Here is a 19,396-nt window from a genome sequence, read left to right as displayed (position 1 = left end):
CACCCACCCCCACCGCTCCCTGTAGCATTTGCAAACCTTTGGGCCAAGATATTTGTCCCCTTTCAGTTTAGGTGCAACCTGTCCCTCTTGTTACCATCACCTCTGTCCAGAAGAGACCCAGATACCCCAATGATCCAATGGTGCACTGAGACTAAATTGGCAAAGAAGTGTCCCGACCCAAAATGCTACCAATCAAATGTTCTCCAGGGATGCTACCTGACCCGCTGAGTTACTCCAGCAATTTGTGTTATACAAGACTTGTGTTTTTTTAAATCAAAACAATTTATATTGTCTTTAAATCCCAAATCTGCAGCTATTAGTACCTTTGTTGAAGATTTATGTCATCCTGTAACAGATCCCGATGGGGTTAACACTATATACACAGCTCCAAATATTATACTCCAAGTAATTATTAGTAGTCAAGAGGAATTCAATGACCCACACAGCCCTTGCTTCTTCTCACAATGATGACAAGTGAGTCTGAAAAAGCAAGTAAATGATCTACCACCATTAGCTCATCTATCAAAGAAAGTGACAGCAAAAAGGTGTGAATAGTCATTAGAATGAGTGGTTACCTCTAACTACTATCAGAAGCTAAAGTGCGAAAGGGAGATAATGCAAGAACAATAGCCACTAACTGCAATGCCAAAAATCAATATTAACAAAGTAATCAGTAAAATAACCGAAAAGATTTGAGTTCACTTGACAACCAGGCTTGTTAATCTTGTTTGCTCTCAACGGTCTTGATAGTGAGAGCACTCTTAGTTAGAACGCTCCTACAAGAAATGAACAAATTAAAGATTTTTCTGTGTCAACATAAATTTGCATGGACTGTTCTAACATTCACCACAGAGGTTTGATATTAAACCACAAGATCAATGAAGTATATAATATAAATCTTGAACCGGGGTCTGCAGCAGCTTCCTGGCTTTTCCTGCCCAGCCGTTCCAAACTATTCACCTCAATTAAATAACAGAGGCAAAATATCACCTTGCAGGAAAGACATTGGTACATTTTGGCCTATCAAACATCAATTGCACAAATGGCAAGAAAGGAAACAGAAATTTGCAATAAGTAAACAGCATTGAATTTTTGAGTCCCTGTGCAGCGGGGTTAAGCCACTTCCTTTGAAATGAATAAATGTTTCTGTTTCATGCCTCGGAACAATTAAATCAAGATTTGTATTGATAACGGCTTAGGAACAGATATTTATTAATCCCAAAAGCATGGTATGACAAGATAAATCAAAGAGAAAAATATCCTGGTCAAAACATTTTGAGAAAAATGCCTGTGCGGCCTCAAAAATATTTTGAAGAAATGAATATACTCATTCATTTCAAATTCTATTAGACTCGAAGTGTCCATTTCAGAATAAACAGAATGTATATGGCCAGAACAGCGTAGCTTCGAGCTGTGTGGCTTCAGTTCTACCATTTGTAATTTAAACTATTACTGTCTTGTTACTCTGTACACAGCAAGGTTAAACGAGTTATTGCAGTGAAGCAGATTAGCCACTCGCTGGACTTCCTACAAGCAATACAGAAGGGCTCACTGGGGAAAACCTGGCTATTCATTTTCTAATAAATCACAAGTTGGCAAAATACAACTTCTCCTGCAGAGCAAGCGTGCTTACTTTTTGCACACACTTTCCACAAGACACAAATCAAGTTTTACTAACAGCCAAGATAAATTCAATAATAGGGTATATCTGAAAGCTGATAGATTTCCTTTAACATTTTTAACTACAGGAAAGAGTGCTACTTTTCAAATCGGGTAAACTCAATAATGAATTGTCCTCCGATATAGAAATCCAATATTATCACCGACACCTAGTTCAGATGAGACTGTCTTGATCACTGTGAACTGCAAATTCCTGACTAGCTGGCAACCACCATCACAGGATATTGCAAGATCAAAAGGGTTTGCAACCAAAAACTGATGTTGATCTATTTTTAAAGAGCCATTAAGGTGGATGGCCAATTGCTCCATCAAAGTTTTAAGAAGATTCATAAAGTTGGAAAGAGAGGTTAAAAAGTTCCAGTAATTAGGATCTTGGCTGTTACAGATGGAGCCTCAAGGCTGGTCAAGAATACAGTTTTAGTGAGGTGTAAATGTCCAAAAGGTTTGTAGTGTTGGAAGAGCTTACAGCTGAGGAGGGGAGAGAACAAGCAGCTAATTTGAAAGTAAATGTTAGAATTTAAAAAAACTACGTTTCACTTAACCAAGTCAGCAATCAGCAAAGTGAAAGGTCACTGGAACTTGACACTGGGAAAGAAACTTTATGTGTTGGCATAGAAATACTATCTGAATCTCATCTCAGCTCAAACATACCAAGGCTACAAATGGTTTCATTCAGCTTACCAGGACGATGGTGGAAGCTGGTGACAAACAGTAGAGTTTGTGATGTTACTGAAGCTAATAGTATTGATGAGTGTCTACTATATGGTGATCTAATTGAAACATGAAAGACTGTGAAAGAGGTTGATATAATAGCTTCTGGGAGGTTTTAGTTTCTCTGCTTAGAGAAATGAGAATAAGGGACTGAATAGTTACGTAAGATGAAGTGAACTTCATCAGATAGTAATGTAGAATTGAGGACAAGGACCAGCCATAATCACACACCTACACTGTTTCTCTTTCCATTCCGTAAATTCTTCAAAAATACACCCAAATAATTTTAGCTTGCGTTTTAGAACAAACGAACTTCCTCTGATCTGCACACAAAATCCAGAATCAAGGTGTGAAATATAATGAAAAAATAAAGCATAATAGCCTTAGGGAGGAAGGCAATGTGCAGGCTTGTAAAGAAAGTTACATGCATCTTATGGCAGATATGCATCTAGTCAAAGCACTTACCAAGGGCATGGGCAAGGCACTTGTTAATTAGCAAACTTGCATTGTGGCACTTGACTTTAAACTTCAAGATGAATATTGCAATTCAAGCTTCCCCCAGACTGCCAAAGCTCTACAGCCTCCTACCCTTATGACGGATGCAATGATGTGTCAGGAGGATTTGAGAAATGCACAGATTTCATGTTTTATAATGGTCGAATGTGCTTTTAATAATAGAGCCAAAAATGGTTTCATCCACCAAAAGAAACAGCCTTTTAAATTATTTTCCCAATGTATCAGAGAGTAATCAGATTTTAAATTACTGAAGATTAAATACGCTCATCTCCTTTCTGGTTAACTTGGGGTAATCAGTGTCGCTGCCTCGCCAACAGTCTATCTGTCCTTTCTTCTTGTTTGTAATTTTTAGTAAGTGTTAAAAGTATGTTTCAGTGTTCCTTGGTTTGTTTTATGTGGGGGTGGGGAGAGGGAGTTGGGAGAAACTTTTCTTTCCCCAATCTCTTACCTCAACGGAGATGCGATTATTTCCCGTATCATATCTCCGTCCCACTGCGGCTTAACATCGTGGAGTTGGCGGCTTTTCCTGGAGACCGACCCAGCACTCCAAGCCACGGGAGTCTGCGGGACTTTAACATCGCGGAGCTTGCGATCCTTTGCAGGGGATCGAAGCTCCAACCGCGGGGCCTGTGGACTTTAACATCGTGAAGCCCGCGGTCTCTGGTAAGAAGAGGCCAAATTGGGAGCTCCATGCCATGGAGAGTTTTAACCGCCCCGACGCAGGAGTTTAGATCACCCTTAGATCGCCGGCTGCCCCGACCGCTGGCGAACAAGAGGAAGAAGACTGAACTTTATTGCCTTCCATCACAGTGAGGAATGTGAAATCCACTGTGGTGGATATTTATGTTAACTTTTATGGGGTTGTGTGTCTTGTTGCTTTCAACTTAGTATGGCTGTATGGTAACTCGAATTTCACTGTACCTTAACTGGTACACGTGACAATAAACTGACCTTGAAATCTTGAAAACCTTTCAAACCATACTTATTAAAGTGTTTGAGTGCAGACGTTTCTGCTTAACTTCTGGATCCACCAGAGTTTGAAAGTCAACACTCAGAAACATTCAATGATGCTTAATTCATCAGGGATGTGTTGCCAAGGACTGCTTCTAATGCATTATCCAGCTTGCTGTGGGACTTAGCGGTGCTTTATGTCAGGTTAGAAATTCAACAAAGGCACATGCCTCCAACTGATCCACTGACCTCCTTGTTCAATGGATGTTGATGCTGTCAGTCCCTCACTAGAATGGTAATTTTTTTGGTGTCCCGGTGGGATCTTTCATCCCACGAGTTAACAGATCTTTTACACTTCTGGTGATCCAGACAGTGCCAGTATAAGTCAGCTCAATACATTTACAACCCAACACTACACGTCACCCTTTTGTTAAATTATAGAGATTTGCGTCCTCAGGGTTAATTAAATATGTTGTTATCTGACAAATAATCTAGGACCTGCAATGTTAACTATGTCTGCTTCCACAAATGCTGTCTAACCTGCTGAATTGATCCAGTATCATCATCATTTAACTGAAGACCAGTTGTGACTACTGGAATTTAATTGTCTTAAATTAGCATTCGCAGTTAAGGCATCACTAGACTGGGTATTATTTGTTGCTCAGTTTTAAGTCATGCACTACGTTGGTGCATAAATGTCCGTGAATATTACAATGATTCTTTGATGAGCTGGTCACCTCTATCTTTCACAGCACAAAGGACCAACAACCTGAAAATACTTTGAAGTACCGGCTTTTGTGTCAATCTGTTTGCCAGTGTGACTCGCACTTTTGTATATTGATCAAAAACTTAATCCCACAATACATACTTAAGCTTATTTGTGGTTTCACAAGGAAAGTAAGGATAAGAAAAACATTTCCACTACCTCCCTGCCATTAATCTGTTGAGGAATATAACATTAAAAATCTTGTATAGAAAGAATCACCATCCAAAATATCTTTATTCATGTTTAGCCCACAATGAAATAATAATGGATACGTTTTCGCAGATAACAGATTATGATTAGGTTTCAAAGTGGGTTAAAATCAACAAGTCACATCAAGTGAATGACATTGATCAAGTAAATGCACATCTTTGATTTGCAACACATCTAGGACTAATTATTTCAGTTTTGAGGTAAACCCTCTGTCCTAAATCTTACACAACTCTTCAGATTGCTCGAACTCTCCATTGTTATAGTTGCTTTAAGGAAATAAAATCATGTCATAGCAGATAAGGCCTTTGAATCATTGGACAACTGGCTACTCATGGCTCCTGGCCTTCAAGAACAAAAGTGTACAATACACAGATAAATAAATGATAGCGAGATCTAAAAGTTGAACAAAGAGTACTGTCACTGAACTAGCTTGTTTCACACATCACGGTATGATTCTCTTTGTCTATGTTAGATTGATTACAAACACGCAAAAGGGGACAGAAAAAGATTGAACTTTTAGTCTGCCAGGCCGAGATTGAGGCTATAAACCAACTGATGTTTTATTTAACATGACCAGATATATGAATGCTGTATTCACTGCAAAAGAGTGAATTTATCATAATTTATAAACATTATTACTTTCCACAATATATCAGAATAATAAAGATGCTTCCCCGAAGCAATCAACATACATTAAACCTTGAAAATGAGCATTCACTACTTATGTGATGAAGGCTTGCTTGAAGTCAGGTTCTCTACTGGCTAAACGTCAAATCTTCAAACCAGGTTCTGCTACCGTGTCCTTCCAAATCATTTGCCCTCCATCTCATTCAATATTCTGGGAACATATCCCAAAATCCACCTTTAGCATGCGATGCAGCAGTCAATTCATTATACTGCACATCTAATTAATAACCATGCCTCTTTCACTGACAATCACTCTATATATTTCATCCTGATTTTTAATTTCCTTCCCTTGTCACTGACGTTTTCTTCAATCTAGTGCAAAACTCATGCAACCCTCTATTCCTCCAACTTTCAGCACGTCCATTAAACTTCTCTCCACTGATGGCCAGGTTTTTACCCATACACTATAACTTCTTAAATTCCATCTATTTTACCAATTCTTTAGACATTCCTTGTAATATCTTCAATTTTGGATCAATGTCCATTTCTGGCTGATTTCTAAAAAAATGCCCATTGTGGAGAAAGAGTATTAAAAGATCAATATCTTCATTTTTGGCACATGTACACAATACCAAATCAATCTGTTTCCACACCATTGTACTGCATGGAACAGCTGTAGTGTCACATTGTCCCCGTCTACTATTCCACTGTCTGTATCTGTTCAGCCAGGCAATCTGTAATGGGAGGCAGAACTGTTGGAATTCATGTAAAGAACACCTGATATTGAACACACATTACTTTAGCATGAGGTCTAGCAGTCAATGTATCCCAAGTCCAAAGAATGACTGCATGACTCTTACACTGTCTATTAATATCTCCTGTTGCCCAGAAGATTCAAGTGAGGTGCTGCCCATTAACCACAAATTTCAGTGTAAACTAAATCTTTCAGCTTCTAAGCTAATGGTGAGAACTGGTAGAACGTTAAAAAAAATGTGAACGTTGATCAATGCAACACTAATCAAATCCAGCACACTATAATTGGGAACTTAATGCAAAAGCATCACTCATTGCCAAGCGACTTCACACTACCCCATGTCTACAATTTTGCAGGGAGTTGGATGAACAAAGGAACTTCAAGCTATTAAAAATAATTATAAGTTAAGAAATGTTTAATCAAAATCTGAGGGAGTATGTTAATTATTGTAATGAACTTACCTCAACCCTGGTAGCAGTAAATATATGGCTTTTAGTTTATTGATTTTTTTTTTTAAATACAAAGCCGTGCAAAAACACCCCATTCTTTCAAATGTTTAGAACACTAATTGTGGTTATAGCATTGAGTGTTTTATGTGTTTTATATTTGATCTACGCAACATAATCATTAAAATGTTCCTTTCTTTTCCTTATTAAGGAAGATTTAGTTTAAATAGAACCAGGTTAATGAGAATAATCAGTGAGTATTACATAGTCTCATGCACACACACACACACACACACACACACACAGTTGCCATGCACTGCCCAGTTTCATAAAAAAAAGACAGAAGTAACAAGATTACATGCATTCACTTTGATTAAAGATGCAAGGGCCCAGCATTCCAACTTTATTACTGTCTTCAGGGTATGGTTTAATGGTAACATTAGTAACAAGCCGCCACAGCAAGCAAATTTTAAAGGACATTGTGAAAGTGTTTATATAATAAATTGTGTATTGGAAAATGCTGGCTGCGAAACAGATGAGCATTTTCTTATTAATTGCTTCCTTCTGTACTCCAATGTTTGAACAGATTATAACACTCTTCCCTGAAGGCACAAGGGCAGGATGACGGATAGGGAGAAAGAACTTACAGAAATGGAAGGAGATTCTTACCAATGTTCTGAGCCAGCATTCCTCACAATGAACGTGCCAACACTGGATTGATGTAAGGGGCATCGAGTAGGAGTCCTGAACAAAATAAAAAATAAACTTACTAATTTTGAAGAATGCTGTTAGAAGAAATTGAGGGAAACTACATACAGCTCAGATTTCATCTTAATTTAGTTATGCTCAACAACCAAATTTACCGATTAATTTTAATGTAGTAAATAATTATGTATAGGAATTATGTAAATAATTATGTATAGGGATGTAAAAAGTGCGTGCAACAATCACAGCCATTCATGAAGTGCTGCATTAATTGTAATTCATTAACATTCATTTCTATCCTCACTGCTGAAGCTATAGAACTATAGCTTACAAAATGGGAAGGCATCATTTGGTCAACTGTTTCTACCTGGTGCCTTACTGGAGTAATCCTAGTAAGTTACTTTCTCTCCATTGCCTTACATTCTTCTCTGCTTCAAATATTCATTCTTAAAAGGTCTTTGATTCATTTATGTCTGACCTATCAAATCTCTCTGAAAAATATTCTATACTTTCAACAATTCCTTCTGTAAAGCCTAACCATGATTCTCGGTCTCAGTAAACAACTTTAAATTGTTAGCCCCTCTCCAATCTCTTCCAAACAAAGGAAACAGGCTTTCTCTATTCATCTTCACATTTTTTTTTAACATTTCTGGTTCGTTGTTTTTACAGCATCTTCAATGCTTTTGCTATTGTAGATATTCTTGTGGCTTGTTTCTCCACACAAAAATGCTGATATTTTTCAGCATAATGTTTGGTAAATGCAAAAGAGGTGAACCTACAAGTGGATGCTTGCACAAATGCAAAAGAGGTGAACCTACAAGTGGAGTTCTAATGGCAGTAATCCGCCTATGGTCTCTGCATGGATTCCTATTGTGGATCAGGAATTTTCTGGGATTCCTCAGCATTTACACTGGCGAATTTGATCTCTAATTCTAGTGGGTAGAATCCACAAGCCCATTCGCCTAAATGGAATTTGTACGGCTATGAGGAAGAAAGGACGTTACAAATTAATTTCAATAATTTGGGTATTATTTAATCAAATTAATTATTCAAATGTTTCAATTGTTTCAGATGAAGTTATTTTCTTAATTTTAAAATGTCAAATTCATACCTGCCATTTTGACAATTACCCAACTATCAAAAGAGTCCAGACGAATTTTGTTGGTGGAGTTAATCCAATTAAATTGCTGTTATCAGACCACTGAATAAACAGTTGGGGTTTTCTCCCCATGATTTATAAATGCCAGCAATGAGGTTAGTGTCCTGATGGTCACTTCTCAGTCTACAATCTTCTGTACTGTTGAAATGGCATTGGATTTTTTGTTAGTGCGATCGAAACATCTGCATTTTAAAGTTTAAATTTATTTTTAGGAAATGTGCAGTTTGTAAATGTTGCTCAGACACATGCAGCAAATTTGAAAACAATAGTCTTTACTTTATTATCCGTTACTGGGTGTACTGATTGGAAAAATCTGGTGTTACTATTGAAATTGTAGCAGATACCAGTCTTCCATTCACGCAATGTCAAACCCATGACTTACTGATAAGTGCGGAAGTCTACACATGGCTTGGGGGGGAAATAAAAATTGCATCTCAGATCCTGCCAGTCTGAGACCAACAGACATCCAGCAAAGAATAGGAGCAAAATGGAAGGCAAGTTAACTTTTCAAAATCATCTCACTTTACATGATTATTTTATGGGGTACTCATTTTTTTTTAATCAATGACTTTTAACGTTAATTATTTACTTCCACTTTATTAGTTTTTAAATGTCTCTGAATACCAAAGACTTGAAAATAAACTTTTAAAAATCAGTTAGAGCTTTTGCAGCCATAAAAAAACTCAAGTTTGAAAATAACTTGCTGCTTCTTCAGTTCAGTGGCTTGGAAGACAATATCCGACATAACTTTGCCAAAGGTGGTCAGATTAGTTTGGGAGCTGGTGATCTCTGCCATTTATCATGTACATCTCTATGCTCACAATGACTGGAATCGATGGCATAACCCTGAATGTCCCTTCTCTACTTCTTGGGCCTGGGATTCCCACAAATTGGTGGGATTCTTATTATTTTTCCAAGAAGACTTTGAGAACATCCTTGAAGCATTTAATTTGTTCACCTGGTAATCTTTTCTATACTGAAGAATGGAGATAGTGTGCCTGTTATGGTGGTCTTCAATCAGGCTTTGAAATAACTGAGTGTTTTTAGGGCCTAGATATTTGGGCAAGAGGACATTGGAGGGGATGCTGATGTTGGCTCACTTATCCCCTCTACTAGCATTAGAAATCATATTGTAAGCTTTCAAAAATCCAATTTACAAGTCACTATAGAAGTGTGTGGCACAGTACATAAACTGTGATTTCCAAGAAGTTGAAAAAGTTTGATCAACATAAAAAGCAGCACTGGGTATTAAAAACCACAGTAGCTTGGCCCAGATTTTCCCTAGTGGGTCTTAAGAACCCAAGAAATAAGAGCAGAGGTAGGTGCTCTGGGCTTTTGAGCTTGCTCCACTATCAAGATCATGGCAAATCTTCTACCTCAGCACCATGCCGAAATTCCTTTTCGCCTGTTGTGCTTCCAATTCTGCATTCCCTGAAACTGCCCCTTACCACATCTAGAAGTTGATCTCACTGGTCTACAAAGTCCCAGAGCAAAGCAGTGGCAGGAGCTGAATGACACACTAAGGACAGGTAAGCCAGAACAAGCTCCTCCCATAGAGGTCTACCTTTACTGACTTAAAACCACGGACATTCAGAAAAACTGTTCAAATATCTCTAATCTGTACTTCCAAACTAAATTAAACTCTAAACTAAATCCACAGCTAATAAAGTTAAACAGCATTTTTAAATAATTAAAAATATTAAACTCAATACAAATATATATTTAAAATATATCTGTACTTTTTTCCTAGCCACAGGTTGGGCTAGATTTAAAAGCAGATTCCCAGCATCTCAGCAAAGTCTGCTCCATGGTTGGGAATGATCAACTGCACTTTACTACTAAGTTTACTACTACAATTCCTAAAGGAAATGCTAAATATACTGGCACTTTTATTGAGAAATGTTAGTAGTTCCTACAGAACTGCAAGCAAACCCAAGCAAAATCAAAGACGTTCCTTCTATCTATTTGCTGAGGAAATCCTTAAGCAGCTCTAAAATTCTTTAAAAACTCATGCTATGTTCTCTCACTCTCTCTCTCTTTGTCAAATGGAAACAGAATGTTCACATTTTATTGTTTAATAGTCATTCTATATTGGTAGCAAGAACATTACAGGCCAGATGTTATCATAACTGTAATGGCTTAGAGAGTGCATAAGCCATACTGATAAGTAGGGTGCAAGTTTTAATAACAATTTCTGTAGTTTGCTGCAGAGCAACAACTAAAAAGTATTTCAAGAATAAGAGATGCCTTGCAATTGAGGTCATTCAGAAAGTGAGGTCCCAAGTGAGTGTACAACTGACTGAGAGCATCTCAAAAATAATCTCACATGAAAGTCATGTTTTGATGGTTGGAAATACAAACACTGGGGCAACAATTCAACATCTTCAGGAGAAAGCAAAAAAGAAAATCACTCAGAAAATCTGTGTAGATCTCTCTAGAACTGCATCACTTTGGCATATAATCCACAATGGCTTTGAAATATGCACAAATATTAAGACATTTAAAAAAAACAAGAGATTGTAGTTTCAGTTTCCATACTCTTGCTACAAATATGCAGGAATAGCAAAATGGCACTGATTTTATTTCCCCCACAATATTAAAGATAAAGGCTAAAGTCTTTCAACAATGAGATTTTTCTTAAACAATCACAAAATGCATTGGTTATCTACCACAAGATGGAGCTAAAATACCAATTGGAAATAATTTTATACAAGCTATCTCTGCAAATGATATCAATGTCTCCACAAATACCGAGATATGTTTCTGTGTTGCAGCAACCAGAACTAAATATAATACTTCAATTTATGGTTAACCAATACCATGTTAATCTCTGACAAAAGTTGCGCTTTAATATTCACCACTATCAACAATGCAGCAGGTCAAGCAAATTATTCCTCTGCCAATTCAACCCCATTCATCATATACTAATCATGTTTATTCCTAAACTTTTTTCTCTGATTTTTCCCCCCCCAATTGCAGAGATTATCTACATCATTGGAAAAACATTTTTGATATAAAGTGGTACCAACAAGCTCTAGGCGGTCTTACAATGCCCTGGTTAGAGCATAACTGGAATAAAGACAATTCCTGGCATTACATTTTGGACGGATATGAAGTTAGAGATGGAATGCTGCCTAGGTTTACTGGAATGTTAGCTAATGTTGTCCCACTCTTTAAGAAGGGCAGCAGAGAGAAAACAGGGAATTATAGACCAGTTAGCCTGACATCAGTGGTGGGGAAGATGGTGGAGTCAATAATAAAAGATGAAATAGCAGCACATTTGGATAGCAGTAGCAGGATCGGTCCGAGTCAGTATGGATTTACGATGGAGAAATCATGCTTGACTAATCTTCTGGAAATTTTTTGGGGTGTAACCAGGATAATGGACAAGGGAGAGCCAGTGGATGTAGTGTGCCTGGACTTTCAGAAAGCATTTGATAAGGTCCCACATAGTAGATTAGTGGGCAAAATTAGAGCACATTGAAATGGGCGGAGGGTGCATGGATAAAAATTGGTTGGCAGACAGGAAACAAATGGTATGAATTAACAGGTCCCTTTCAGAATGGCAGACAGTGATTAGTGGGGTACCGCAAGGCCCGGTGCTGGGACCGCAGCTATTTATAATATATATTAATGATTTGGATGAGGGATTAAAAGTAATATTAGCAAATTTGCAGATGACACAAAGCTGTGTGGCAGTGTGAACTGTGAGGAGGATGCTATGAGGATGCAGGGTGACTTGGACAGGTTGGGTGAGTGGGCAAATGCATGGCAGATGAAGTTTAGTGTGGATAAATGTGAGGTTATCCACTTTGGTGGCAAAATGAGGAGGGCAGATTATTATCTAAATGGTGTCAAGTTGGGAAAAGGGGAAATACAACAGGATCTGGGGGTCCTTGTTCATCAATCACTGAAAGTAAGCATGCAGATACAGCAGGCAGTGAAGAAAGCGAATGGCATGTTGACCTTCATAACAAGAGGAGATGAGTATAGGAGCAAGGAGCACCTCCTGCAGCTGTACAGGGCCCTAGTGAGACCACACCTGTAGTATTGTGTGCAGTTTTCGTCTCCAAATTTGAGGACGGACATTCTTGCTATTGAGGGAGTGCAGAGAGTGTAGGTTCACAAGGTTAATTCCTGGGATGTCGGGACTATCATATGTTGATAGAATGGAGAGGCTGGGCTTGTATACTCTGGAATTTAGGATGAGAGGAAATCTTATTGAAACATAAGATTATTAAGGGTTTGGACATGCTTGAGGCAGGAAACACGTTCCCGATGTTGGGGGAGTCCAGAACCAGGGGCCACTGTTTAAGAATAAGGATTAAGCCATTTAGAACGGAGATGAGGAAACACTTTTCCACACAGAGAGTTGTGAGTCTGTGGAATTCTCTGCCTCAGAGGGCGGTGGAGGCTGGTTCTCTGGATGCTTTCAAGGGAGAGTTAGATAGAGCTCTTGGGGACAGCGGAGTTAAGGAATATGGAGAGAAGGCAGGAACGGGGTACTGATTGTGGATGATCAGCCATGATCACATTGAATGGCGCTGCTGGCACGAAGGGGCGAATGCACCCATTGTCTATTGTCTAATAATACCCTGACCCTATATATGTCTAACAAGGGTTGCATGTAGTGGAATTGAGAAACATAACATGCAAATTGACTATTTTCAAAACATAACAAGATAAATTATTTACAATGATTGGTAGAACCGATGATTAAGAATCATGATCTAAAATGTGATGACATGCCCTTCATTTAAATAATGAAAACAGTGGTAACAAGGTGGGCCTCTGATTCTGCAGATGGAAAATTAAGACAACTCAACAATAAATATAAAAGCTGATACTGACTGGCCTTCATTATCCAGTCATTCGGGAACTGGGCCGAGATGGGCTTGTGGAGCCATGCATCAGCCATTCTCGGAATTGAACGCAGGAAAGTTTGCAGGGGAGAAATGATGTGTTCCTATTCCCATATTGTAAATAATTATGTCGTCAAGTAATCTACATTTAATTTTGATAATTAATGTGCATTATAAATATTTGATTAATACAGATGTAACTGACGTGTAGAAAACCATGCTACATTATCCGAAAGTCTGTCATTACTCATTGCACAAGGATTGCATGCTTGGTGTACATTCAGATTCCCACATTTTGTCTCTAATTTAAAGGGGCTGTCCCACTTAGGCGACCTAATTGGCGAGTTCAGAAGAGTTTAGGAGAGTTTGAAAAAAAATGTCATGTTGAAGACCTCATTCGACTATGTAGAAGACCTCCTTCGACGATGTTGAAGATTAGCTTTGATTAACTTCGGGAAAATTGGACACCGAATAGTGGAGAGTGAAGACGACCTCCTTCGATCTCCCTTTGACTATGATGAAGAAACATAGAAACATAGAAAATAGGTGCAGGAGTAGGCCATTCGGCCCTTCGAGCCTGCACCGCCATTCAATATGATCATGGCTGATCATCCAAATCAATATCCCATACCTGCCTTCTCTCCATACCCCCTGATCCTTTTAGCCACAAGGGCCACATCTAACTCCCTCTTAAATCCAGCCAATGAACTGGCCTCAACTACCTTATGTGGCAGAGAGTTCCAGAGATTCACCACTCTCTGTGTAAAAAATGATTTTCTCATCTCGGTCCGAAAAGACTTCCCTCTTATCCTTAAACTGTGACCCCTTGTTCTGGACTTCCCCAACATCGGGAATAATCTTCCTGCATCTAGCCTGTCCAACCCCTTAAGAATTTTGTAAGTTTCTATAAGAACCCCCTTAATCTTCTATCTACAACTACCTTCAACTACCTTCGATTACCTATGACTAACATGCCGACCTACTACTACCTACTACGACTAAACCTACGAGTAAAAAAAGTATAGATTTTTTCCATGGCGACCTTTTTTTACTCGTAGGCATTTTGCAACATGTTGAAAAATACGCCGCGACCACGCTGAGGCCTCGAGTACACGGGGACTACTCTCGAGCATGAAGGAGAATTACAAAGACCTCCTACGACCTCGTGTCGACCATGCTGCGAGTATGAGTCGAGGACAAACTCGCCAGAACTCGCGGATTAGGTCGCCCCTTTAGAGGCCAGTGTTAAATAATTTTGCTAAGTTGCTCAACATGCTTAAGGTATCCCACTGAGAACATTTTAGGAGTGGAAATAAATCCCATCACTCAGATAAAAGTAGAATCAAGCAAGGCATTCATCTTAAACTAAACAGACGAGAGGTGTAAGAGGAGGATTGTGTGATCATATATTAAATACTGCAGAGAAGTTGAAAAGGACGAGGAAGGATAACGAATCTTGGTGACTGTCACTTGCCTTTGATTGGGGTCATCCTTATGCTTCATTTCCCCCCCCCCCCATTTTTATTGCATTGCTTATTCATCTGTTTAAGTTATAATAGCTTTGGTCATGTTCATTGTTATGTTTTGGGCATTATAGCTTTAAATATCCTCAGATATTTCTCGTCCCTTTGAAATGTATTTGGAAACATTCCAAAGTTTCTGCTGCTTGCTGCCAAATAACCAAAGACTAATATGTTGTGATTACTAGTTCCCAAAGGCTTCATTGTTACCTTAAAGTGCATGCTGTTTTGTTATTTGGACGAGTCTGATCTTAATGCAAACTGATCACAGTGGGTTTCACAATATTTAGGGAATGTATGCGCTACATAAACCAATAGCAATACATTCTGTATTTTATAATTATGACAATGTTGTGAGCTCACTAACCTTTCATCCTGGATAACAAGATTTTGCCTTCATTACTCTGTGTGGAAGCCTATTCCTGATATTGATACTACTTCTACTGATGAAGCATGTCCGGACATCAGTTCCAAATTTTCTTATTACTTGTTTATATATGTGCCACCTTGTCCAGTAAATGAGATTTTATTTTTTTTAAACGTTCTTACTTCTCAAAATTCTTTATACACTTTCATATGGACTTCTTGCATTCACCTCCTTTCAAGGATGTAAATTTCAAACCTCCCCTTACGAAAATGAAATTGTGCAGAAAATCAGTATCTTTTTCCCCCACAATGGAAATGTCAATTAATAGAAGGCATAGCTTTATGGTGAGAAGGGGAAAATTGAAAGCAGATGCACAAGGCAAGTTTTTTTTTACATAGTGGTAGGTGCTTGGAACATACCGCCAGTGCCTGTGGTGGATGCAGATATGATAGTGACGTTGTAAATGGATTTAGACAGGCACATGCACAAGCAGAGAATTAAGGTATATGTATCATGTGCAGGAAGATGGGATTAGTTTAATTTGACAATATGATCACTATTGGAGCGTCTGTTTCTGTGCTGTTCTCTTCTATGTTCTATATCCATGTTTTACCATGAATGTTTACTGTTTTAAGCTTTTGACTGCTCGGTCACATTGAACCTTTCTAAAATTAACGAGTTATCAGCTCCTCAGTAATTTCAATTAGAAATGCACAGGTAGCATATCCGTCTTCCAGAACGTTATTCACAAAATCACAAACTGATACACTTACTGAGTTTCTCCAGCATTTTTATCTACCTTCCATATTTTTCCAGCATCTGCAGCTCTTTCTTAAACAGTGAGAAGGCGGCCTTCGGCCCAATGAATCTATATCAATTCCTTGTGAGAGCAATCCAGCTAATCCTACTCCCAATCCTAGCCTTCCAAACAGTCCTGGAACTTTTTTCCTTTCAGATAATCATGCAGCTGCTTTTTAAATGCAATCTACATCCTCTTGTAATCTCTTCTGCTTCAAGAAAAATAAACTCAATACATCCACAAAACCAGAGTCCCTTCTATTTTTGACTAACAAGTGGTTAGGCTGGTTTTTAATAACAATCCTGAAACTGATTCATGATCATTGGTAGTTAGTGTTGCAAGATGAATGGGTTGATATTTATTTAGCTTCATATCCAACAATAATTATGGCATTACATATTTATAACCAGGAGGATATAATTTTAATCTAGTGACTGCTTCACGGTAAAAACAATAATATATTGTGTAGATTTAATACAAACCGCTTGTATATATGCTAACAGCCCATGAAGATGTGGATTTTATTCATTCTACCTATAAGCCATATCAATAATGTTGAAGGATCTCCTACAATGAGGTGCATTCTACAAATATATTCTCAGGTATTTACTTTTAGAAAAATATCCAACTTGACATCTACTGTTTCTAATCTAATTTAAATATCATCTGCATAATGCTGCAAGATTATTGCCAGGTCCAGATCCTAAGAACAGATAACAACAAAGAAAACATTAGCAACTCCCCTGCATGCCAAAGGAGATGTGCGGGACAAGCTTTTTATTTACAGAGGGTGGAGAGTGCCTGGTTTGCACTGCCAGGTGATAGTTTAGGCAGATATGATAATGGCATTTAAGAGACCTGCTTAGGCATTAGGATATGTAGGGAATGGGGGGGGGATATGGATTATGTGGCGACAAATAAGATTTGATCTTAGCATCATGTTCGGCACAGACATTGTGGGCTGAAGGGTCTGTTCTTGTGCTGTACTGTTCTATGTTAACTCCAATCCTTGGCAAAGGAGAGAGTTTCACACCTGTATTTAAATATGGCAAACAGAACAAATTCACTGCCATATCAAAACTGATTTTTTGAGTGTTCTGGGAGTCTTTTTAAATTTCATGATACAGGCAATCGTTGGCTAATTAAGAGGTTCTGTTTTTTTCTTTACAGATGGCTTTTAGTCGATTTCGTATGTCCGTTGGAAAATATTTTAAACATTACATGGCATGGTAACCATACATCTATGGTATTGTAATGAGTGGCATCAAAAGCACATAAGATTGTAAAGAAAGAATAATCCAAACAGACAAATATCTAGAGTATGGAAAGAAACGCATTGAATTTATATTGCACCTTTCCCGAAAGGTCTTAAGGGACATTTGTATGAACACTCATGTAATGAAAGGAAATACAACACACAATGTGTATATCAAGGTTAGATAAAGATTAGATGAATAAAGATCTAGTTGGAATCAGAACTTCTTTCCTCTACAGTCATGCAATCACTTACGACGACATCACCTACACTGACTTGCTGGCTGACTTGTAAATTAAAAAAAAAGACAAAATGTTATGTAACTCAGCAAGTCAAGCAGCAGCTCTGGAGGACATGGATATGCAATCGACAAGACCTATGATCTACTGGCAATAGACAATAGACAACAGGTGCAGGAGTAGGTCATTCGGCCCTTCGAGCCAGCACCGCCATTCAATGTGATCATGGCTGATCATCCCCAATCAGTACCCCGTTCTTGCTTTTTCCCCATATCCCCTGACTATCTTTAAGAGCCCTATCCAGCTCTCTCTTGAAAGCATCCAGAGAACCTGCCTCCACCGCCCTCTGAGACAGAGAATTCCACAGACTCACAACTCCCTGTGCGAAAAAGTGTTTCCTCGTCTCCGTTCCAAATGGCTTACCCCTTATTCTTAAATTGTGGCCCCAGGTTCTGGACTCCCCCAACATCGGGAACATGTTTCCTGCCTCCAGCGTGTCCAAACCCTTAACAATCTTATAAGTTTCAATAAGATTCCCTCTCATCCTTCTAAACTTCAGAGTGTACAAACCCAGAGGCTTCATTCTCTCAGCATATAACAGTCCCGCCATCCCGGGAATTAACCTTGCAAACCTATGCTGCACTCCCTCAATAGCAAGAATGTCCTTCCTCAAATTAGGGGACCAAAACTGCACACAATACTCCAGGTGTGGTCTCATTAGGGCTCTGTACAACTACAGAAGGACCTCTTTGCTCCTATACTTGACTCCTCTTGTTATAAAGGCCAACATGCCATGCGCTTTCTTTACTGCCTGCTGTACCTGCATGCTTACTTTCATAGACTGGTGAACAAGGACCCCCAGATCCCGCTGTACTTCCCCTTTTCCCAACTTGACGCCATTTAGATAGTAATCTGCCTTCCAGTTTTTGCTAACAAAGTGGATAACCTCACATTTCTCCACATTAAACATCATCTGCCATGCACCCGCCCACTCCCCCAACCTGTCCAAGTCACCCTGCATTCTCATAGCAATAGCTGGCCTTCTGAAGTGGCCAACTCCATGATCCAAGATAAAATATCATCCACCTGGAGCAGCTGACCTCACAGCAGAACACCGGATCCGATCGGAGCATCGACGAGACATGGATACCAACGCTGGTACCATGATGTACAATAATAGGAGTGACCAGCAACTTACCACACTGTCTGGTAAGACTTGACCCGATAAGTATATTGATCAGTGGGATCACCACCCAACCCCGTGGCCTGACTGAGCAGCGAGGCGTGATCCTCTGGAACGCCCAAAGCAGTGATACGACCCCCTGACCCCATCAGACACATTCACCTATCTTCTGGAATGAACAACCAGATGCAGCCATTTATCCAGGAAGCAGAGGAGAGTGCTGCTCTGTGGGTGAGAGTGAAATATTTAGGTTTCATGACCTCTCCTCCTCCCAGAATACTCGTGGCAAATGTCCAAGCTATTGAAAAAAATGAATTCTAAGCTAGCCTCATTTATCTCAACAAACTGAGAGACTGTTGGGTGTTCTACTTAACTGAGACATAGCTCACACCTGCTTCACCTGACCTTGCCATACAACCAAGGACTTGTCAATTCACTGGATGAAACACAATGTCGTCAGATAAGGTAAGAGACGGAGGTGTCTGCATCCTAATCAAAACGTCATCATGCTCGGATGTGACAGTCTTAGCAAGTTCCTGCTCCTCAGTCCTGGAATATCTAACGGGTAAGTGTTATTCCTTCTGCCTGCTGCGGGTATTCACTTCAACTGTTCCGACAACAGTTTACATATTCCCCAAGCGGAAGT

General features: G+C 39.0%; 1 protein-coding gene across 5 annotated transcripts in view; it reads right to left on the bottom strand.

Annotated features, from left to right (window-relative positions):
* Positions 1-19,396, bottom strand: part of rnf220 (ring finger protein 220) — a 407,730-nt gene that overhangs the window by 8,131 nt on the left and 380,203 nt on the right. For 2 of the 5 annotated variants that reach the window (XM_033028712.1, XM_033028711.1), the window contains exons 14-15: positions 7,331-7,405; positions 6,115-6,195 (exon numbers count right to left, since the gene is read on the bottom strand). The exons of 1 other annotated variant lie outside the window; for it this stretch is intronic. In XM_033028712.1, coding sequence (XP_032884603.1) covers positions 6,115-6,195; positions 7,331-7,405 — 156 coding nt within the window. The remainder of the gene's footprint in view (positions 1-6,114; positions 6,196-7,330; positions 7,406-19,396) is intronic. 2 more of the 5 variants (XM_033028715.1, XM_033028713.1) reach the window with 1 other exon arrangement.

The sequence above is a fragment of the Amblyraja radiata genome, chromosome 10 (assembly GCF_010909765.2).
Source record: "Amblyraja radiata isolate CabotCenter1 chromosome 10, sAmbRad1.1.pri, whole genome shotgun sequence".
NCBI classification, from domain to species: domain Eukaryota; kingdom Metazoa; phylum Chordata; class Chondrichthyes; order Rajiformes; family Rajidae; genus Amblyraja; species Amblyraja radiata.
This window is presented reverse-complemented; position numbering and strand designations above follow the sequence as displayed.